We start from the raw sequence: 15360 nt of genomic DNA, 5'->3' as shown, positions 1-15360 counted from the left end.
AAAACATTTCAGCTGAAGGTCGCAAGAAAAAGTCCAACTAATTGTACATACTTCAGCAAATTCAAGCCCAATGCAATAAAATTGCAAAACATACTGTAGCAATAAAAACGAAGCAAAGAATGGAGAATGTTGAATATCTGAAAGAAAACAAATTGCTGGAGAAACTCAGCTAGTGTAGCAGCATCTACTGGAGAGAAAAAAGTTAATATTGAAGCAAGATCATTAGACGCGAAACATTAACTCATTTCTCTCCACAGATGCTGAAGGACCTGCTAAGTTTCTCCAAAATTTCTGTTGTTGTTTCATATTGTACCAATAAATTTAATGAAGGAAGAAAGGCAAAGTTTCCTAGTTAAACCAATAGTACAGGTCCCAGGTTTAAGATTATAAGTTGTATCCCATCATTCTCCCAGTATCTGCGCGAGTTTCCTCCCACAATCCAAAAGATGTGCAGGTCAGGTGAACTGGCCAAGCTAAATTGTCCATAGCGTTAGGTGCATTAGGCAGGGGGAAATGTAGGGAAAGGAGTCTGGGTAGGTTACTTTTTGGAGGGTTGGTGTGGACTTGTTGGGCTGAACGGCCTGTTTCCACACTGTAGGGAATCTAATCTAATCTAATCTAAATGAATAACGGGCAAATATACCTACTGAGCATCTATACTTATTAGTTCACATTTAATCACACAGTTGAACCATCCAAAAAATAACATTCATATCATCGGCATCTAGTTTCTAACATTATCCAACAAAAAAATCTTCGTTTTGTAACCTGGCCAAAATTTTGTGGGCTGTCTCACCCATTGCGGTTTTTCATTTCATGGTGGGTAGGTGGGAAATCTGCTCTACCAGTTTGATGGCCAAATGGTGAAGGTTAAAGTTAACCCTATAAAGTGTACTGATGTACAAATCATCAGGGACAGTTCATGGCAGATTTCCTATTAAACTGCCAAATCACCCATGACAGAGGGACTGCTCATGCATTTTCACCCAGCGTCAGGTTTTACTAACAATGCTGCATGATATCAGTGCACTATGCTTCATTTTAAATCCAATCAACTGTAACAAGGTGCGACTCCGTAGGCAAGGTATCTTGTGTGGTCATGTCCAGTGGAACCATATGGAAAGTCCTTTTCTTAAAAAGTTCACTCAAAATGTGGCCAACATATACTGTCCATCCCAAATTGCCCAGAAGGCAGTTAAGAGTCAACCATGTTATGTGGGTGTGGAGTCACACATAGATCAGGCCAGCTAAGGAGAGCAGTTTCATTTCTTAAAGGACATTAATGAATCAGATGGGTCTTTCTGACAATCAGCAATCGTTTCAAATGAGTGCCACCAATCCTTCATATTGGTCTTACTCGAAGTTACTGACACCAAGTGGGGAATGGTGTACATATAAAGTATATGGCAGAAGGGAGGCTCAGTCCTCAAAAACAGAATGTACACAATGCTTAATAGTTAGTTAAATTATATCAAAGCTCTACACCCAGCCCTTTGTAAGACCTCAGATTAGAACTTAAGAGCAAGTATGCATTACTGTTAGCTGCACAAACCGAACACTGAACTAGAACACGAGTTGCATCCAAGAACAGCCCTTTATATCTTGACAGGCAGATATTCTCTTATGATGTTCGTACCTGAAAGGGTTAACTATCTTCCATATCTGTTTCATCTTCCTTCTCAATAGCAGTTACACCTCTATTGTTTGTCTCTAAGTTTTCCAACAGCTCTCCTACTTTCCCACATAACCAGACTCTCCATTTTGCTCTTGTCCCTCCACCTTCTTCCATCTCTACCTTTAAAGCATTCTGACATAGTTCATCAATCTGAAAGGTTAACTGCTTCTTTCTCTACATATGTTGTCAGACCTGTTGCATGTTTCCACTATGTCCAGTTTTGTTTTTAAACTTCAATTATGGCGCTCTTACCCTCTGAATTACCCTCAGCTCCAACTTCACCACAATCTAGACTAAAAGTCCAGTGCAGCACAGAGGGAATGTTTAATTTCAGAAGTGCTACATTTGAGATGCTTTATCAGGTGATGTAAAAGGTCAGAAGAGGAGGGGTGGTTGAGTGGTCTCCAAGAGTCCTGGCTAATTTTCATCCCTAAACCAAATTTATTAGAAACAGATTATCTGGTCCCTGTTTGTGGGACCTTGCTACATGAAAATTAACTACTGCGTTTTCTACAGTACAAACAGATCTACTCTTCAAACTACCTCATTGACTCTGTAGTGCCTCAGGATTTTGTGAAGTCATAAAAGACAATAAATGTGAGGCTGTTCTTCCTTTCCTTGTCCTACAACTATACTATTATAACCTCTTACCTGAAGAAAGATTCTCTTAGGGTGTGGCCCAGCACGATCAGATGAATATGGAAAAAACACTCCACTACACACCAGAGTGAATGAGGTCAAAAACACAATCCCCAAACCCAACAGAGTCCATTTTGTACTTCTGCACAGATAAACCAGGCTCACCTAAAAACAAGAACAAGAACATATTTAGTGAGCAGCCAGACCAAAAACCTAAATCAGGACACTATCTTGGCCAAAGATGTCAAATTTCCAGTTTAAATTAAAGTATCCCAGGCAGAGGAAAGATGCAAGGATTGATAACCTGTCTTATTTTCCACTCTTGGTAACATACTGGCATACGTGGATATGTATGTATTATTGAACTCGACAGTGATGCTGGTGAATAATCTGTTTTCAGTGTTCCACTCACCCAAGCACCAGCTCAACTTTTTTTTAAACTTTTCAATGCTTTCTCAAAAATATTGTCCTCATAATTGATCAGAATCTCTGTTTTAGCGACCAGTCATTATTTAACTGAAGAGTGGGTGGATTTAAAACAGAGTTGGCGGCAGGAGGTGGAGAAAAATAATGCAGGAGGAACCATAACAATTGTAGTTAGAAGGATATCACAAACAATAGGTCTAATGCATCACATTGGCACTTAAAAGGAAAATAGGAAAAACAGAAAGAAGAAAAAAGAAAGGGTATGCTAGTAAAGTGAGAGGAATAAGATGGGAGGTAATTCATGTAGCGCATAAAAACCAGTAAGACCTGGTGGGTGGAATGGCCAGCTACTGCATGGTAGAACTCAATGCAAAGATCCATTTTATTTCTTGAATTCATAAATTATGCTTAGTAGTGAAGTACAGATTCTAGTTTACAAATGGAATTCTAATTTTAACGAACCTATTTCCTTAAAAGTGTTATTACTAGGATAAACAGAAAGTCTTTTCCCTGGGGGGTCAGGGAGTCCAGAACTAGAGGGCATAGGTTTAGGGTGAGAGGGGAAAGATATAAAAGAGACCTAAGGGGCAACCTTTTCACACAGAGGGTGGTACATGTATGGAATGAGCTGCCAGAGGACGTGGTGGAGGCTGGTACAATTGCAACATTTAAGAGGCATTTGGATGGGTATATGAATCGGAAGGGTTTGGAGAGATATGGGCTGGGTGCTGGCAGGTGGGACTAGATTGGGTTAGGATGTCTGGTCAGCATGGACAGGTTGGACCGAAGGGTCTGTTTCCGTGCTGTACATCTCTATGACTTTGACTTTCAGTTCAGTCTATTAAAACACAAAAGATATTTTTCCCCTTCGTCCCTTCAAATCTCTTCAACGCACTTTTGAATTCAATGAAACATGATGACTTACAAAGTAGGTGGTTACGATAATAGTGAAGGTTCCAATAATAGAAGCCTGTGCAACATCAGGAGGTATTTCAGTGCCACTACGCCCCAGTATGGGAGTGAACATTTCAAATGCACCCCAAAACAAGTACATGGTCAGCAGGTGAGGAATAAATAGACCCAGAAAATAAATTGCTGTCAGTTTCACTGTAGCACCTAGGTCAAAACAGAAAAACACAGACAGCCATTTAAAAAACAGCACTGATGACTTATGAATACATTTTTTAAAATGCACAAATATTTCTTTCACCTCACAGAGATTTATTGGCCACCAAAAAACTTTCCCACTTGTATCTCACAAGTAAGAAAATAGAAAAGTAAGTAAGAAAAAGCTCACAACTAGAGGGAAAGATGCATAAAAATATACATGAATATCATCAAGACAAAAGATACAACATAATTCATCATGAATTAAAAAGTTCCTCATTTGCTCCCAACAAAAAAGCAACATCATTCTTCCCATCGTACTGAGGAAAAGACAATATCACATAGAAAAACGAGTGGTCAGCTGGCAAGATCTAATCCTGATGTACAATAATTAAAGCAGATGAGTAATTTGCTTCATGTAGTTCCAGATAACGGTACAATTATGGTCTTCCACACTAAAGATGTCTACCTGTACATTGACTCCCTCAGCATTTGAGTTCCAATTTTTAGGGAAGACATACCTACTTCACTTCATTTATTTCCAAAACACTGAAGGTGGTTGCAAAAGATTATGCAATTGACTAAACCAACACAACAAAACTGCCCTCAATGTTTATCAGTTGAATACTGTTTTTTACCCCCATCAACAATTAAAATTTGCCAACACATACAAGGCTATGGGCAAAATGCTGGAAAATGGTATTATCATAGTTAGGCAGTTGTTTGTGACCAAGAGACAAACAATAGGCCTTCTTTTGTGTTGTGGATCTCTGAACGTCTATAATGCCTGGAATTGCTGGAGGCAAAAAATAGGCAACTTTGTTTCCTTCGCCTCAGATGATGGAGAGCTAACACTGACCAACTTCTGATGAAAGGTGGTCACGATGTAGAAAGGTAAGCATTTCTCTCCAGGTACTGCCTTAGCCACTGAACATTTGCAGCATTTTCTGCTTTTTCATATCTTCTGTCTCTGCTTTTGGTAACAATGCTGAAGAAAATCTTCAGCTGCAGTAGAGGAGGCAAAGAATAATAATTATCCAACTCTTTTTGATGCCATTGACAAATAAAATGGATCAGGACAATGTTATGTCTGAAGATAAAGAAATCAAATAATTTGGGAAATCTCTTTCTACCAGTCAAGTTGGCAAACAGAAGAAAAAGGTACACAAAAATACATATCAATAGTACATAATTGTTGACATGTTGCTTTGTAGTTATTTAAATCTATTAATTTGTAATAAATAATACTTGTGAAGTACATGAGCATGATTTGTGTTTTCTATCAACCTAATCTTAAAATAAAAAATAAACTGGGGAAATTTGATAATTTGATAAAATTTTTAACTTTTGTCAAAACTCCAAGAATAATAAGAATTGATTTCCAGTGCACTACCCTAGTGAGGTATTGGCAATTGGTTAAACATGATTAACCTGTCACAAATACATGCTGACACTCAGCTAGTGAGAAAGCAGCCGAAGAAGTCACTGTAAAGATTTGATGACAAACTCAGTTACAGATCAGCTTATGACATCAGAGTCAATACAACAGGAGGAAATCTGGAATGCGAGGTTCTTTTTGACAGAACTTGGATAAATTTATCAACTCATATAGGGCACTTCTGAACCCATTTTGTGTCAGGGAGCAAAATAATCAACTGACTGCATTACATGAGAATTACTTAGGACATACAGCACAAACAGGCCATTTAGACTTGCAAGTGATTATGTTCCACTCAAGAATACGCCCATCTTTCCTCAATCTACTTTTGTAGATAAATATTACCTTCTTCCTCAGATACTTTCTAATTTCCCCTAAAAAGTAACTATACCATTGGTTAAACCACTCCATGGTAGCAATTTTCACATTCTCACGATGCTTTGGGTGAATATGTTTCTTCTGGATATCCTGTTTGATGTTTTGTCAACTATCATACTGAATTCTTGAGTTGATACAGTCTGTGCGCTGAGAAATTTCCTAACAAGTAATATTCTGAACTTTTATCCCCATGAGTTGAAGTTTGCAATTATTTTATGCTACTTCTTAGTACCTTGTGTTTATTGTGATCTTATTGGCAGGAATGATGATAGACTCCTGCCCAAAACGTCGATTTTTCTGCTCCTCGGATGCTGCCAGACCCGCTGTGCATTTCCAGCACCACTCTAATCTTGACTCTAATCTCCAACGTCTGCAGTCCTCACTTTCGCCTCTGAACTTTGCTGTCAGGCTCAAATGGGGATCAGAAATGCACTTATTGTGGGAGATAATTACTCATTGTGAACTTCCCTGATTTTGCCATTTGCTGGCCCAGGAGGTGGGTTTGTCATCCATTGATAAGTGCCTCTCAAGGCTGGAGGGGTAACAGGAAGTTAATCATCTTGAAAGTAGCAGAATAATATAGCAGTTAAGTGAGAAGGGGAGGGCACTGCAAAATGGTGGCAACCTCTCTGCAAGCATTTCATGTTTAAAATATGCAATGGCCTCTGTGGGCATCATCCAATGAGCAGGGAAGTCGATGTTTCGGACAAAGGCCCTTCATCATGCTGTTCCCTGATGAAGGGCCTCCCCAAAGCATTGATTTTCCTGCTCCGTGGATGCTGCCTGACCTACTGTGTTTTTCCAGCACCACTCAAATCTAGACTCCGATCTCCAGCATCTGCAGCGCATACTTTTGCCTAATGGTCTCAGCAGTCAGGCCACCATTGTGATGGGAGACCTGCTGCTGCACTTCAGCAGACCAGGAGGCTTCTAAGTCTATCCGGCATCTATAGGGAGAGGCTGAACAGGCTGGGGCTGTATTCCCTGGAGTGTCAGAGGCTGAGGGGTTACCACAGAGGTTTACAAAATAATGAGGGACATGGATAGGATAAATAGACAAAGTCTTTTCCCTGGGGTCGAGGAGTCCAGAACAAGAGGGCATAGGTTTAGGCTGAGAGGGGAAAGATATAAAAGAGACCGAAGGGGCAACTTTTTCATGGAGAGGGTGGTACGTGTATGGAATGAGCTGCCAGAGGAAGTGGTGGAGGCTGGTACAATTGCAACATTTAAAAGGCATTTGGATGGGTATATGAATAGGAAGGGTTTGGAGTGGTATGGGCCGGGTGCTGGCAGGTGGGACTAGATTGGGTTGGGATATCTGGTCAGCGTGGACGGGTTGGACCAAAGGGTCTGTTTCCGTGCTGTACATCTCTATGACTCTACGAATGGATGCCATGCTGCTGATTTCATGTGGAAGCAAAAACCTTAATTTTTTTAAACTAGAAAACATTACAAAGAGCAGAGTCCTGCCTGACAGACTAGTCACTTAATTAAGTGACTGCGTAGTTTCCACAAGCAGGTAACTTATTCATCACTAACAAAAACTGAGAAAAAAACAAGTTATGATTAAATGTTAAATACAAAAAGATTAGATTTTAGAACATAGACCAATCCTTGAATTTTCCTCACTTACCAAATTCACCAAGATGCTGAAAGCAGTACTCTGTCAAGCTAAACTTCTTGTAGTTTTGTTTACAATATCTTCAATGCAAATCCGCAGCAATGGGAGATTGAAAAGCTCACATTTCATTCTGTTCAATGTCCAGTATAGTGACCAGCACATATCAGTTGTTTCAGCCTTTTGCCATGAGTACAACTTTCAAGATCTTACTGAAGTAATGCTATGACTTGAACCAGACTGCTGCAATCAAACTAATGCTGGGCTACTGAAATATATCCTAATTGAAATAAGTTTCCCCTCATCAATTTGCCAAACTCTGCTTATGTAATTTAATAGAATTTAGTCCTCTAAGACCGAGATACTATATCCGACGTTGCAAAGTCAACATCAAAAGCCTCAGTGCTGGCATGGCTGTTTTTTAATGATTGTAAGCGTGTCATGGTAATTCTTGGCATCTCCCTTCCAGACGTATTCGTGGCACTATCAATTCATACCCACAAGCAAGTTAGGAAAAAAAGTAATGAAGTTATCGGAACTAAAATTTGCATCATACCAGCTTTGGGAAGTTATTTTCTGCTTATTTAATCTCAAGGCACATAACATATATATCTGCAGAAGGTTTCAACAACTATGACTCCCTCCCGAAAATGAGAATGTTGATCTCACAGCACCACTTTTGGAATAGTGTGTGCAATTCTGGTCTCCCTGCTATAGGAAGGATGTTGTGAAACTTGAAAGGGTTTAGGAAAAATTTACAGGGATGCTGCTAGGGTCGGAGGGTTTGAGCCATAGGGAGAGGCTGAATAGGCTGGAACTGTTTGCCCTGGAAAGTCAGAGACTGAGGGGTGACCTTATAGACGTTTATAAGATCATGAGGGGCATGGATAGCATAAATAGACAGAGTCTTTTCCCTTGGTTGGGGAAGTCCAGAACTAGAGGGCACAGGCTTAGGGTGAGAGGGAAAAGATTTAAAAGGGACCTAAGGGACATTTTCCTGCAAAGGCTGGTGTGTGTATGGAATGAGCTGCCAAAGGAAGTGGAGGCGGTTGGTACAATTACAACATTTAAAAAGGCATCTGGATGGGTATGTGAATAGGAAGAGGGATATGAGCCAAGTGTTGGCAAATGGGACCAGATTAATTTAAGGTATCTGGTTGGCATGGACGAGTTGGATTGAAGGGTCTGTTTCCATGCTGTACATTTCTATGACTCTAACTTCAATGACTGATATTTCTGGTGACAACCAACCTTTATTCCCATCACCACACGTGTTTCAGTCAACAACACAAGTGCAAAGGTCCAACACCACAGGGTAGCATGGTGGCTCTGTGGTTAGCACTGCTGTTTCACAGCGCCAGGGACCCAGGGTCGATTCCAATGTCGGACAACTGTCTGTGTGGAGTTTGCACATTCTCCCACTGTCTGCGTGGGTTTCCTTCGGGAGCTCCAGTTTCCTCCCACAGTCCAAAGATGTCCAGGTTAAGTAAATTGGTCATGCTAAATTGCCCATGGTGTTCAGGAATGTGTTAGTCCAGGGAAATGTAGAATACCAGGGGAGGGGAATGGGTCTGGGTGGATTAATCTTCGGAGGGTCGGTGTGGACTGGCTGAGCTAAATGGCCTGTTTCCACACTGTAGGAATTCGATGGTTCTATCGTGTGAATTTCTGCCATGTCCCCATTTTGATTTCACATGGGATGCTAGGAATAATTTGCTGGAATAATATGAAAGCTGGTATATTGTAAATACAAAGGGGTTTTGTTAATAAATGTATAAGTCAAGCCATTAAATATTCCTATACCTGCATTAGTTTGATTTTGAGCATGATAATTTTGAGTACCTGAATCCAACACCTGCCTTCTACACCAGTAAGTTTTCTTTTGTCAGGCGATCCCAAATCTAGTTCTACATGAAAGGCAACACCAGACAGATCAGAGATTGCGAGAAAGTCAAAAAGAGAAATTCTAGAGAAGAACACAAAGGATTGGGGTATGGGAGATGAGCAGAGATAGCTGCAGGATTCCTCTGTGCATAATACAATGACTAAAAATATTAAAAGTGGAAAGTGTGATAAAGTATTTTTTGAATTAGTGAATTTAATTCACACTCATCATTTTACCAAACTACACAAAACAAGTGAGTTTACCTTTTTGTTTCAGCTCCTTCCCTATTAGTAATCTCACAAACAGAGGAAAAGCAACCCACAATCCAGGGACATAGGCTGAGCACAAGCCACGTTGGGTCAAGTAAACCAAAATACAGCACCAGATTGTTAATGAAACGTCGAAATATAGCTCAGCTAGGTATACCTCGTTCATGCCCTGTATACAAACAAAATAATTTAGTCGCAAGTCAGATAGCTTCCAAAAATTAAGTTTAATGTCTTCACAGTCTTTTCTTTACAATGTTTAGAGATTCAGGGAAACATAATTCATTGTCTACACCAATTGCTTTTGAGTTAAACCTTGACTACCTGCCACAGAGTGAAGATGCAGCGTCTCACATTTTAAAAAAATAACACATTAAAAAAATCTACATATGTACTCAAACATAAAATGATGCATCATGGTGGTGCATATCAACACACCACCCTAGCTATGATTCAGATTAAAGAAGTTAAATTTGCAGAATTGAGACTAAGTTGGTCACATTTTTAAAAGGTTTTTCTTTAAGAAACACAGGTTAAACCAATCATGATCATACCTGAAAGTTAATGTCTCAGATGCATATTCCCAGGCCTTGTTGGGGCAAATGGGTAATTTACATAAATGATTTGGATGCAAGCAGAAGAGGTACAATTCATAAGTTTGCAGATGACACCAGAATTGGAGGCGTAGTGGACAGCGAAGAGGGTAACCTCAGATTACAACAGGATCTGGACCAGATGGGCTAATGGGCTGAGAAGTGGCAGATGGAGTTTAATTTAGATAAATGCGAGGTGCTGCATTTTGGGAAAGCAAATCTTAGCAGGACTTATACACTTAATAGTAAGGTCCTAGGGAGTGTTGCTGAACAAGGAGACTTTGGGGTGCAGGTTCAGAGCTCCTTGAAAGTGGAGTTGCAGGAAGAGGAAGTGAAGGTGGCATTTGGTATGCTTTCCTTTATTGGTCAGAGTATTGAGTACAGGAGTTGGGAAGTCATGTTGCAGCTGTACAGGACATTGGTTAGGCCACTGTTGGAATATTGTGTGCAATTCTGGTCTCCTTCCTATCGGAAAGATGTTGTGAAACTTGAAAGGGTTCAGCAAAGGTTTACAAGGATGTTGCCACGGTTGGAGGATTTGAGCTGTAGGGAGAGACTGAACTGGCTGGGGTTGTTTCCCTGGAGTGTCGGAGGCTGAGGGGTGACCTTATAGAGGTTTACAAAATTATGAGGGGCATGGATAGGATAAATAGACAAAGTCTTTTCCCTGGGGTTGGGGAGTCCAGAACAAGAGGGCATAGGTTTAGGCTGAGAGGGGAAAGATACAAAAGATACTTAAGGGACAACTTTTTCACGCAGAGGGTGGTACATGTATGAAATGAGTTGCCAGAGGATGTAGTGGAGGCTGGTACAATTGCAACATTTAAGAAGCATTTGGAAGGGTATATGAATAGGAAGGGTTTGGAGGGATATGGGCTGGGTGCTGGCAGGTGGGACTAGATTGGGTTGGGATATCTGGTCGGCATGGAAAGGTTGGACCAAAGGGTCTGCTTCCATGCTGTACATCTCTATGACTCTATGATTTTCAGACTCAAAGCATTCCTATACAAAATAAAACTACTCAAAATTTAGTTTTGATGTTAGTGAATTTAAATCACTATGCACACAGGTCATTTTTAGTATATTCTGACCATATCCTTTGGTATGACAAGAATAAACATAATTAAAAACAAACACCACCGAGACCAATTAACGAACTGCAGTGACCATGATTAACATTCACAGTTCCCATGTAAATGAATGCCAAGCTGCTGAAAATGCTTCCTAATTCAAATCCCCATCCCAGATATGCCTGTGGCTCTTGCCCATTGAAACTTTAGCACACACTATTCATTTGAATATTACTGAACTGGATAATATACAAAAGACATAATCTGACTCTAGAGTTACGTACAGATGGGGAAAAGGTGTTTTGGTTGAGTTACCCTTGTGTACACAAACAGGAGCTTTTAGCCTATTTCATATGAGCTCATGAGCCCTGAATTCTGGTTTGGTCAAAGTATGCCTGTCAAAGATGGTTGCAAATTGCATTCTTTTCTCCTCTTTCTCCTTACTATCCCAGTGCCTGACTTCTGCCAAGTCAAAGCAGCAGTACACTCCACAAACTGAAATCTCAAAAGCTATAGTACCAGATCAGGCACACAGACTTTCAGTCGATAATGAAGGAGAAGAAGCAAAAAGGAAATAGAAGAGAAAAGCATTAAGCAGATATCAACTAACACATGCAAAACAAATAACAAATTAAAAGGATAACTAGTATACTTACTCCATAATAAAGATTTTTTGCAAGTGTATGAATCAGTATAAGCTTTGCAAGGACAATTGACCCATACAATACAGCAGAAACGTAGAAGTTGGAGTACCAGGACATCGCATGTCCAGTCAGAGACACGAATACTGCTACAATAAGGATTGTTACAAAAATGATAAACCAGCAGATTATTGTGACTGCAATTCCATAGAGGAGATCCCTCCTGTAGTGTGATCCTGCAAATAATCACACCAGTTACACTCCACAGGATTAACAGAAACATAATGAATGCCATTTAAATTCTAATAATTGAGCATTAAGAATAGAACAGCATACATAGTACGGGGGGGGGGGGGGGTGGAAGAGAGAGAAAATGGGTGTTTAGAAGGGTGGTGGAAGTTATCGAGTAGGGGAGGGACAAAGTCATACAAGAATAAGAATTTAAAAATCAAGGTGTTGTGCACAGGCTGCCAATATACGTCAACAAACATATGGGTAAAGGAGATTCATTAACATTAGCTTGGATATGGGCAGAGGTCTGAACGAGTTCATGTTTACTATCCTTCTAATGCTTTTTTCTCCTCTTCAGTCCATTCTTTGCAGATACTGCAAAGCAGAAGTCAGCAAACTATTAATTTACAGCCCAGTCCATCAATGACCTCACCTCAAAGATCATCATACGCATTCTCCACATGAACATATGGAGATTAGATTAGACTACTTCAGCCCAACAAGTCCACACTGACCCACCGAAGCGCAACCCACCCATACACCTACACTTACCCCTTACCTAATACTACAGGCAATTTAACATGGCCAATTCACCTGACCTGCACATCTTTGGACTGTGGGAGGAAACCCGAGAACCCAGAGGAAACCCACGCAGACACGGGGAGAACGTGCAAACTCCACACAGTCAGTCGCCTGAGTTGGGAATTGAACCCGGGTCTCAGGTGCTGTGCGGCAGCAGTGCTAACCACTGTGCCACCGTGCTGCCCACATTAGATGTTCTATATTAGAGGGGATCAGACCTAATAGCTGTATCTACAATGCTGCCGTGATTGAGATCAGCTAATTTAGCACAACCCAGGGAACCATTGTTCATTGACTCACTGATAGAGTTCCAGAATTATTCACTAGCATAAGAACATCTGATATTTCAATCTAATTCACAAACAAAAAGTGTTTAAACTTAGATACACATACACCCTAAGCAAATTTAAGAGAATGTCATTAACAAAAAGAATTTGCCTCAAATCTATCTGCACAACACAAATCTAAAATGTTAATAAAATTTAACAGAATTATCAGCACAGTCTTGCCGCGTGCAAGAAAAATATCTACATATTTCTGCACTTTATGTCATAATGTCATTCCTGTTAAATAAAACAATTTCTGTTGCATGCAATCATGTGATGAAACTTTCTATTTATATCTCCATACTGTTGCCTTCATAATCTTGAACACCTTGGGATAACAGGTAACTCACATGAAAAGTCAGATTTATATTTGAAAAGCATAGCCACGTCTGAAATGTGTCAAAGTCTTTCACACGTGATATTTTACTTTGAACTGCTGTGATTATACAAATAAAACTGTCACTCAGTCCACAATATCAAACAAAAAACTGATGACTGATTAATATGTTATATGTGATATTGGTTGTGTTAGAAAAGTTGTACAGTGCCCTGGAAGAAACCGCAGTCTTCCTGGATCAGTGACAAAGTGAGAAATAACATGACAGGTTATGGTCCAACAGGTTTATTTGAAATCACAAACTTTTGGAGCATAGCCCCTTCATCAGGTGAAGTGAGAGGGAGCCACACAGAATTTATGGGCAGAGGAGATCAAAAGATACATTATAGGTATGAGAGTTACATGTCGAGGGTCTAACCACAAAGTGATAAGTAATCCAAAACTGTACAGACTAACAAAGGGAGAGAGGTCATAACAATTTATCAAGGTAATGGTGTCAAAACAGGATAGTAAGGAAGATTTTACAGATACGGAATAGTATGGTGGGGTCACATAGCTGGACATGAATCCAAGATCATGGTTGAGGCTATCTTCATGGGCATTGAACTTGGCTATCAGTTCCTGCTCGGTGATTCTGTGTCGTTGTGTATCTCGAAGGCATCCTTGGAGGATGCTTACCTGAAGATCGGTAAGCATGTCCTTGACCTCTGAAGCGTTCCCAGACTGGGACAGAACATTCCTGTCTGCTGACTGTTGTGTGAGTCACACAAGTATCTGCCTTGTATCTGATGGGTGGTATTCCCTCGTGTGATGACAGCATCCATGTTCATGATCTGACATGTCTTGCAGAGGTTGCCATGGCAGGTTTGTGTGGTGACACGTCGATATTGTCCTGTTTAAGGTTTAGCGGTTGTTTGAAGGCAAGAATTGGAGGTGTAGGGATGATCTTAATTTGATGCTAGTTATCATTGATGGACACCTAAAGATTTTGAAGAATACCCTCATAAGAATAGGATATGATGCTCAGCTCATCGATTGCCAGTTCTAATGTGCCACAGAGAAAAGCAGCAATGACCCTGTCAGCAGACAGACACAGGATATGACCAATAGAGCACCCTTTGTCATCCAGCACTTCCCCAGAGCGGAGAGACTACACCATGTTCTTCTCAGCCTTCAGCATGTCATCAATGACAATGAGCATCTCGCCAAGATCATCCCTTCACTTCTCACCTTCAAAAAACCACCAAACATTAAACACAACTTCATTTAAAGCAAACTACCCAGCCTTCAGGGCAACATCAATCACAACAACATAAAACCCTGCCACGGCAACCTCTGCAAGACGTGCCAGGTCATCGAAATGGATACTACCATCACAGATGGGAACACCACCTACCATGTACACAGTAGATACTCACGTGAATCGACCAACGTTGTCTATCGCATTCACTGCAGGCAGGACCATGCAGATGCTACAATAACAGATGAATGAATACCGTACAGCAATTGCTAGACAGGAATGTTCCCTCTCAGTCAGGGAACTTTTCAGGGGTCAAGGACATTCAGCTTCCGATATTCGGGTAAGCATCCTCAAGGCAGCCTTCAAGATACACAACAATGCAGAACAGCTATCAGAAACTGAAAGCTAAGTTTCATACCCATGAAGTCGAGATTATAGTGGTGCTGGAAAAGCACACCAGGTCAAGCAGCATCCGAGCAGCAGAAAAATCGACATTTCGGGCAAAAGCCCTTCATCAGGAATAAAGCACTCCCTCCATCTTTCTGCTCCTCAGAAGCTGCCTGACCTGCTGTGCTTTTCCAGCATCACTCTAATCTAGACTCTGGTTTCCAGCATCTGCAGTCCTCACTTTTTCCATACCCATGAAGACAGACTTGATCTTGGATTCATGTCACACTACGTGGCCCCACCAAACTGTTCTGTATCTGCAAAATCTTCCTTACTGTCCTGTTCTGACACCATCATCTTAATAAATTGTTATGATCTCTCTGCCTTAATCAGTTTGTACAATTTTGGATTACCTATTAACTTTGGCATGAGACTCTTACACCTATCACTTTATTCCAATCAAACAAAAACCGAAAGAACCGTGGATGCTATATATCAGGAGCATGGGCAGGGTTTGCTGG

The 15360-nt window shown here is 40.6% G+C and overlaps 1 protein-coding gene across 1 annotated transcript in view; it reads right to left on the bottom strand.

Annotated features, from left to right (window-relative positions):
* The window catches only part of LOC132824489 (endoplasmic reticulum metallopeptidase 1), a 46139-nt gene that overhangs the window by 11039 nt on the left and 19740 nt on the right, over window positions 1–15360 (bottom strand). The window contains exons 8-11 of the mRNA XM_060839079.1: window positions 11752–11972; window positions 9430–9604; window positions 3666–3856; window positions 2327–2479 (exon numbers count right to left, since the gene is read on the bottom strand). Of these exons, the coding sequence (XP_060695062.1) occupies window positions 2327–2479; window positions 3666–3856; window positions 9430–9604; window positions 11752–11972 (740 nt within the window). The remainder of the gene's footprint in view (window positions 1–2326; window positions 2480–3665; window positions 3857–9429; window positions 9605–11751; window positions 11973–15360) is intronic.

Source organism: Hemiscyllium ocellatum, chromosome 2 (assembly GCF_020745735.1).
Source record: "Hemiscyllium ocellatum isolate sHemOce1 chromosome 2, sHemOce1.pat.X.cur, whole genome shotgun sequence".
Classification (NCBI taxonomy): Eukaryota; Metazoa; Chordata; class Chondrichthyes; order Orectolobiformes; family Hemiscylliidae; genus Hemiscyllium; species Hemiscyllium ocellatum.
The sequence above is the reverse complement of the archived record's forward strand: the minus strand, read 5'-3'. Positions and strand labels throughout refer to the sequence as shown.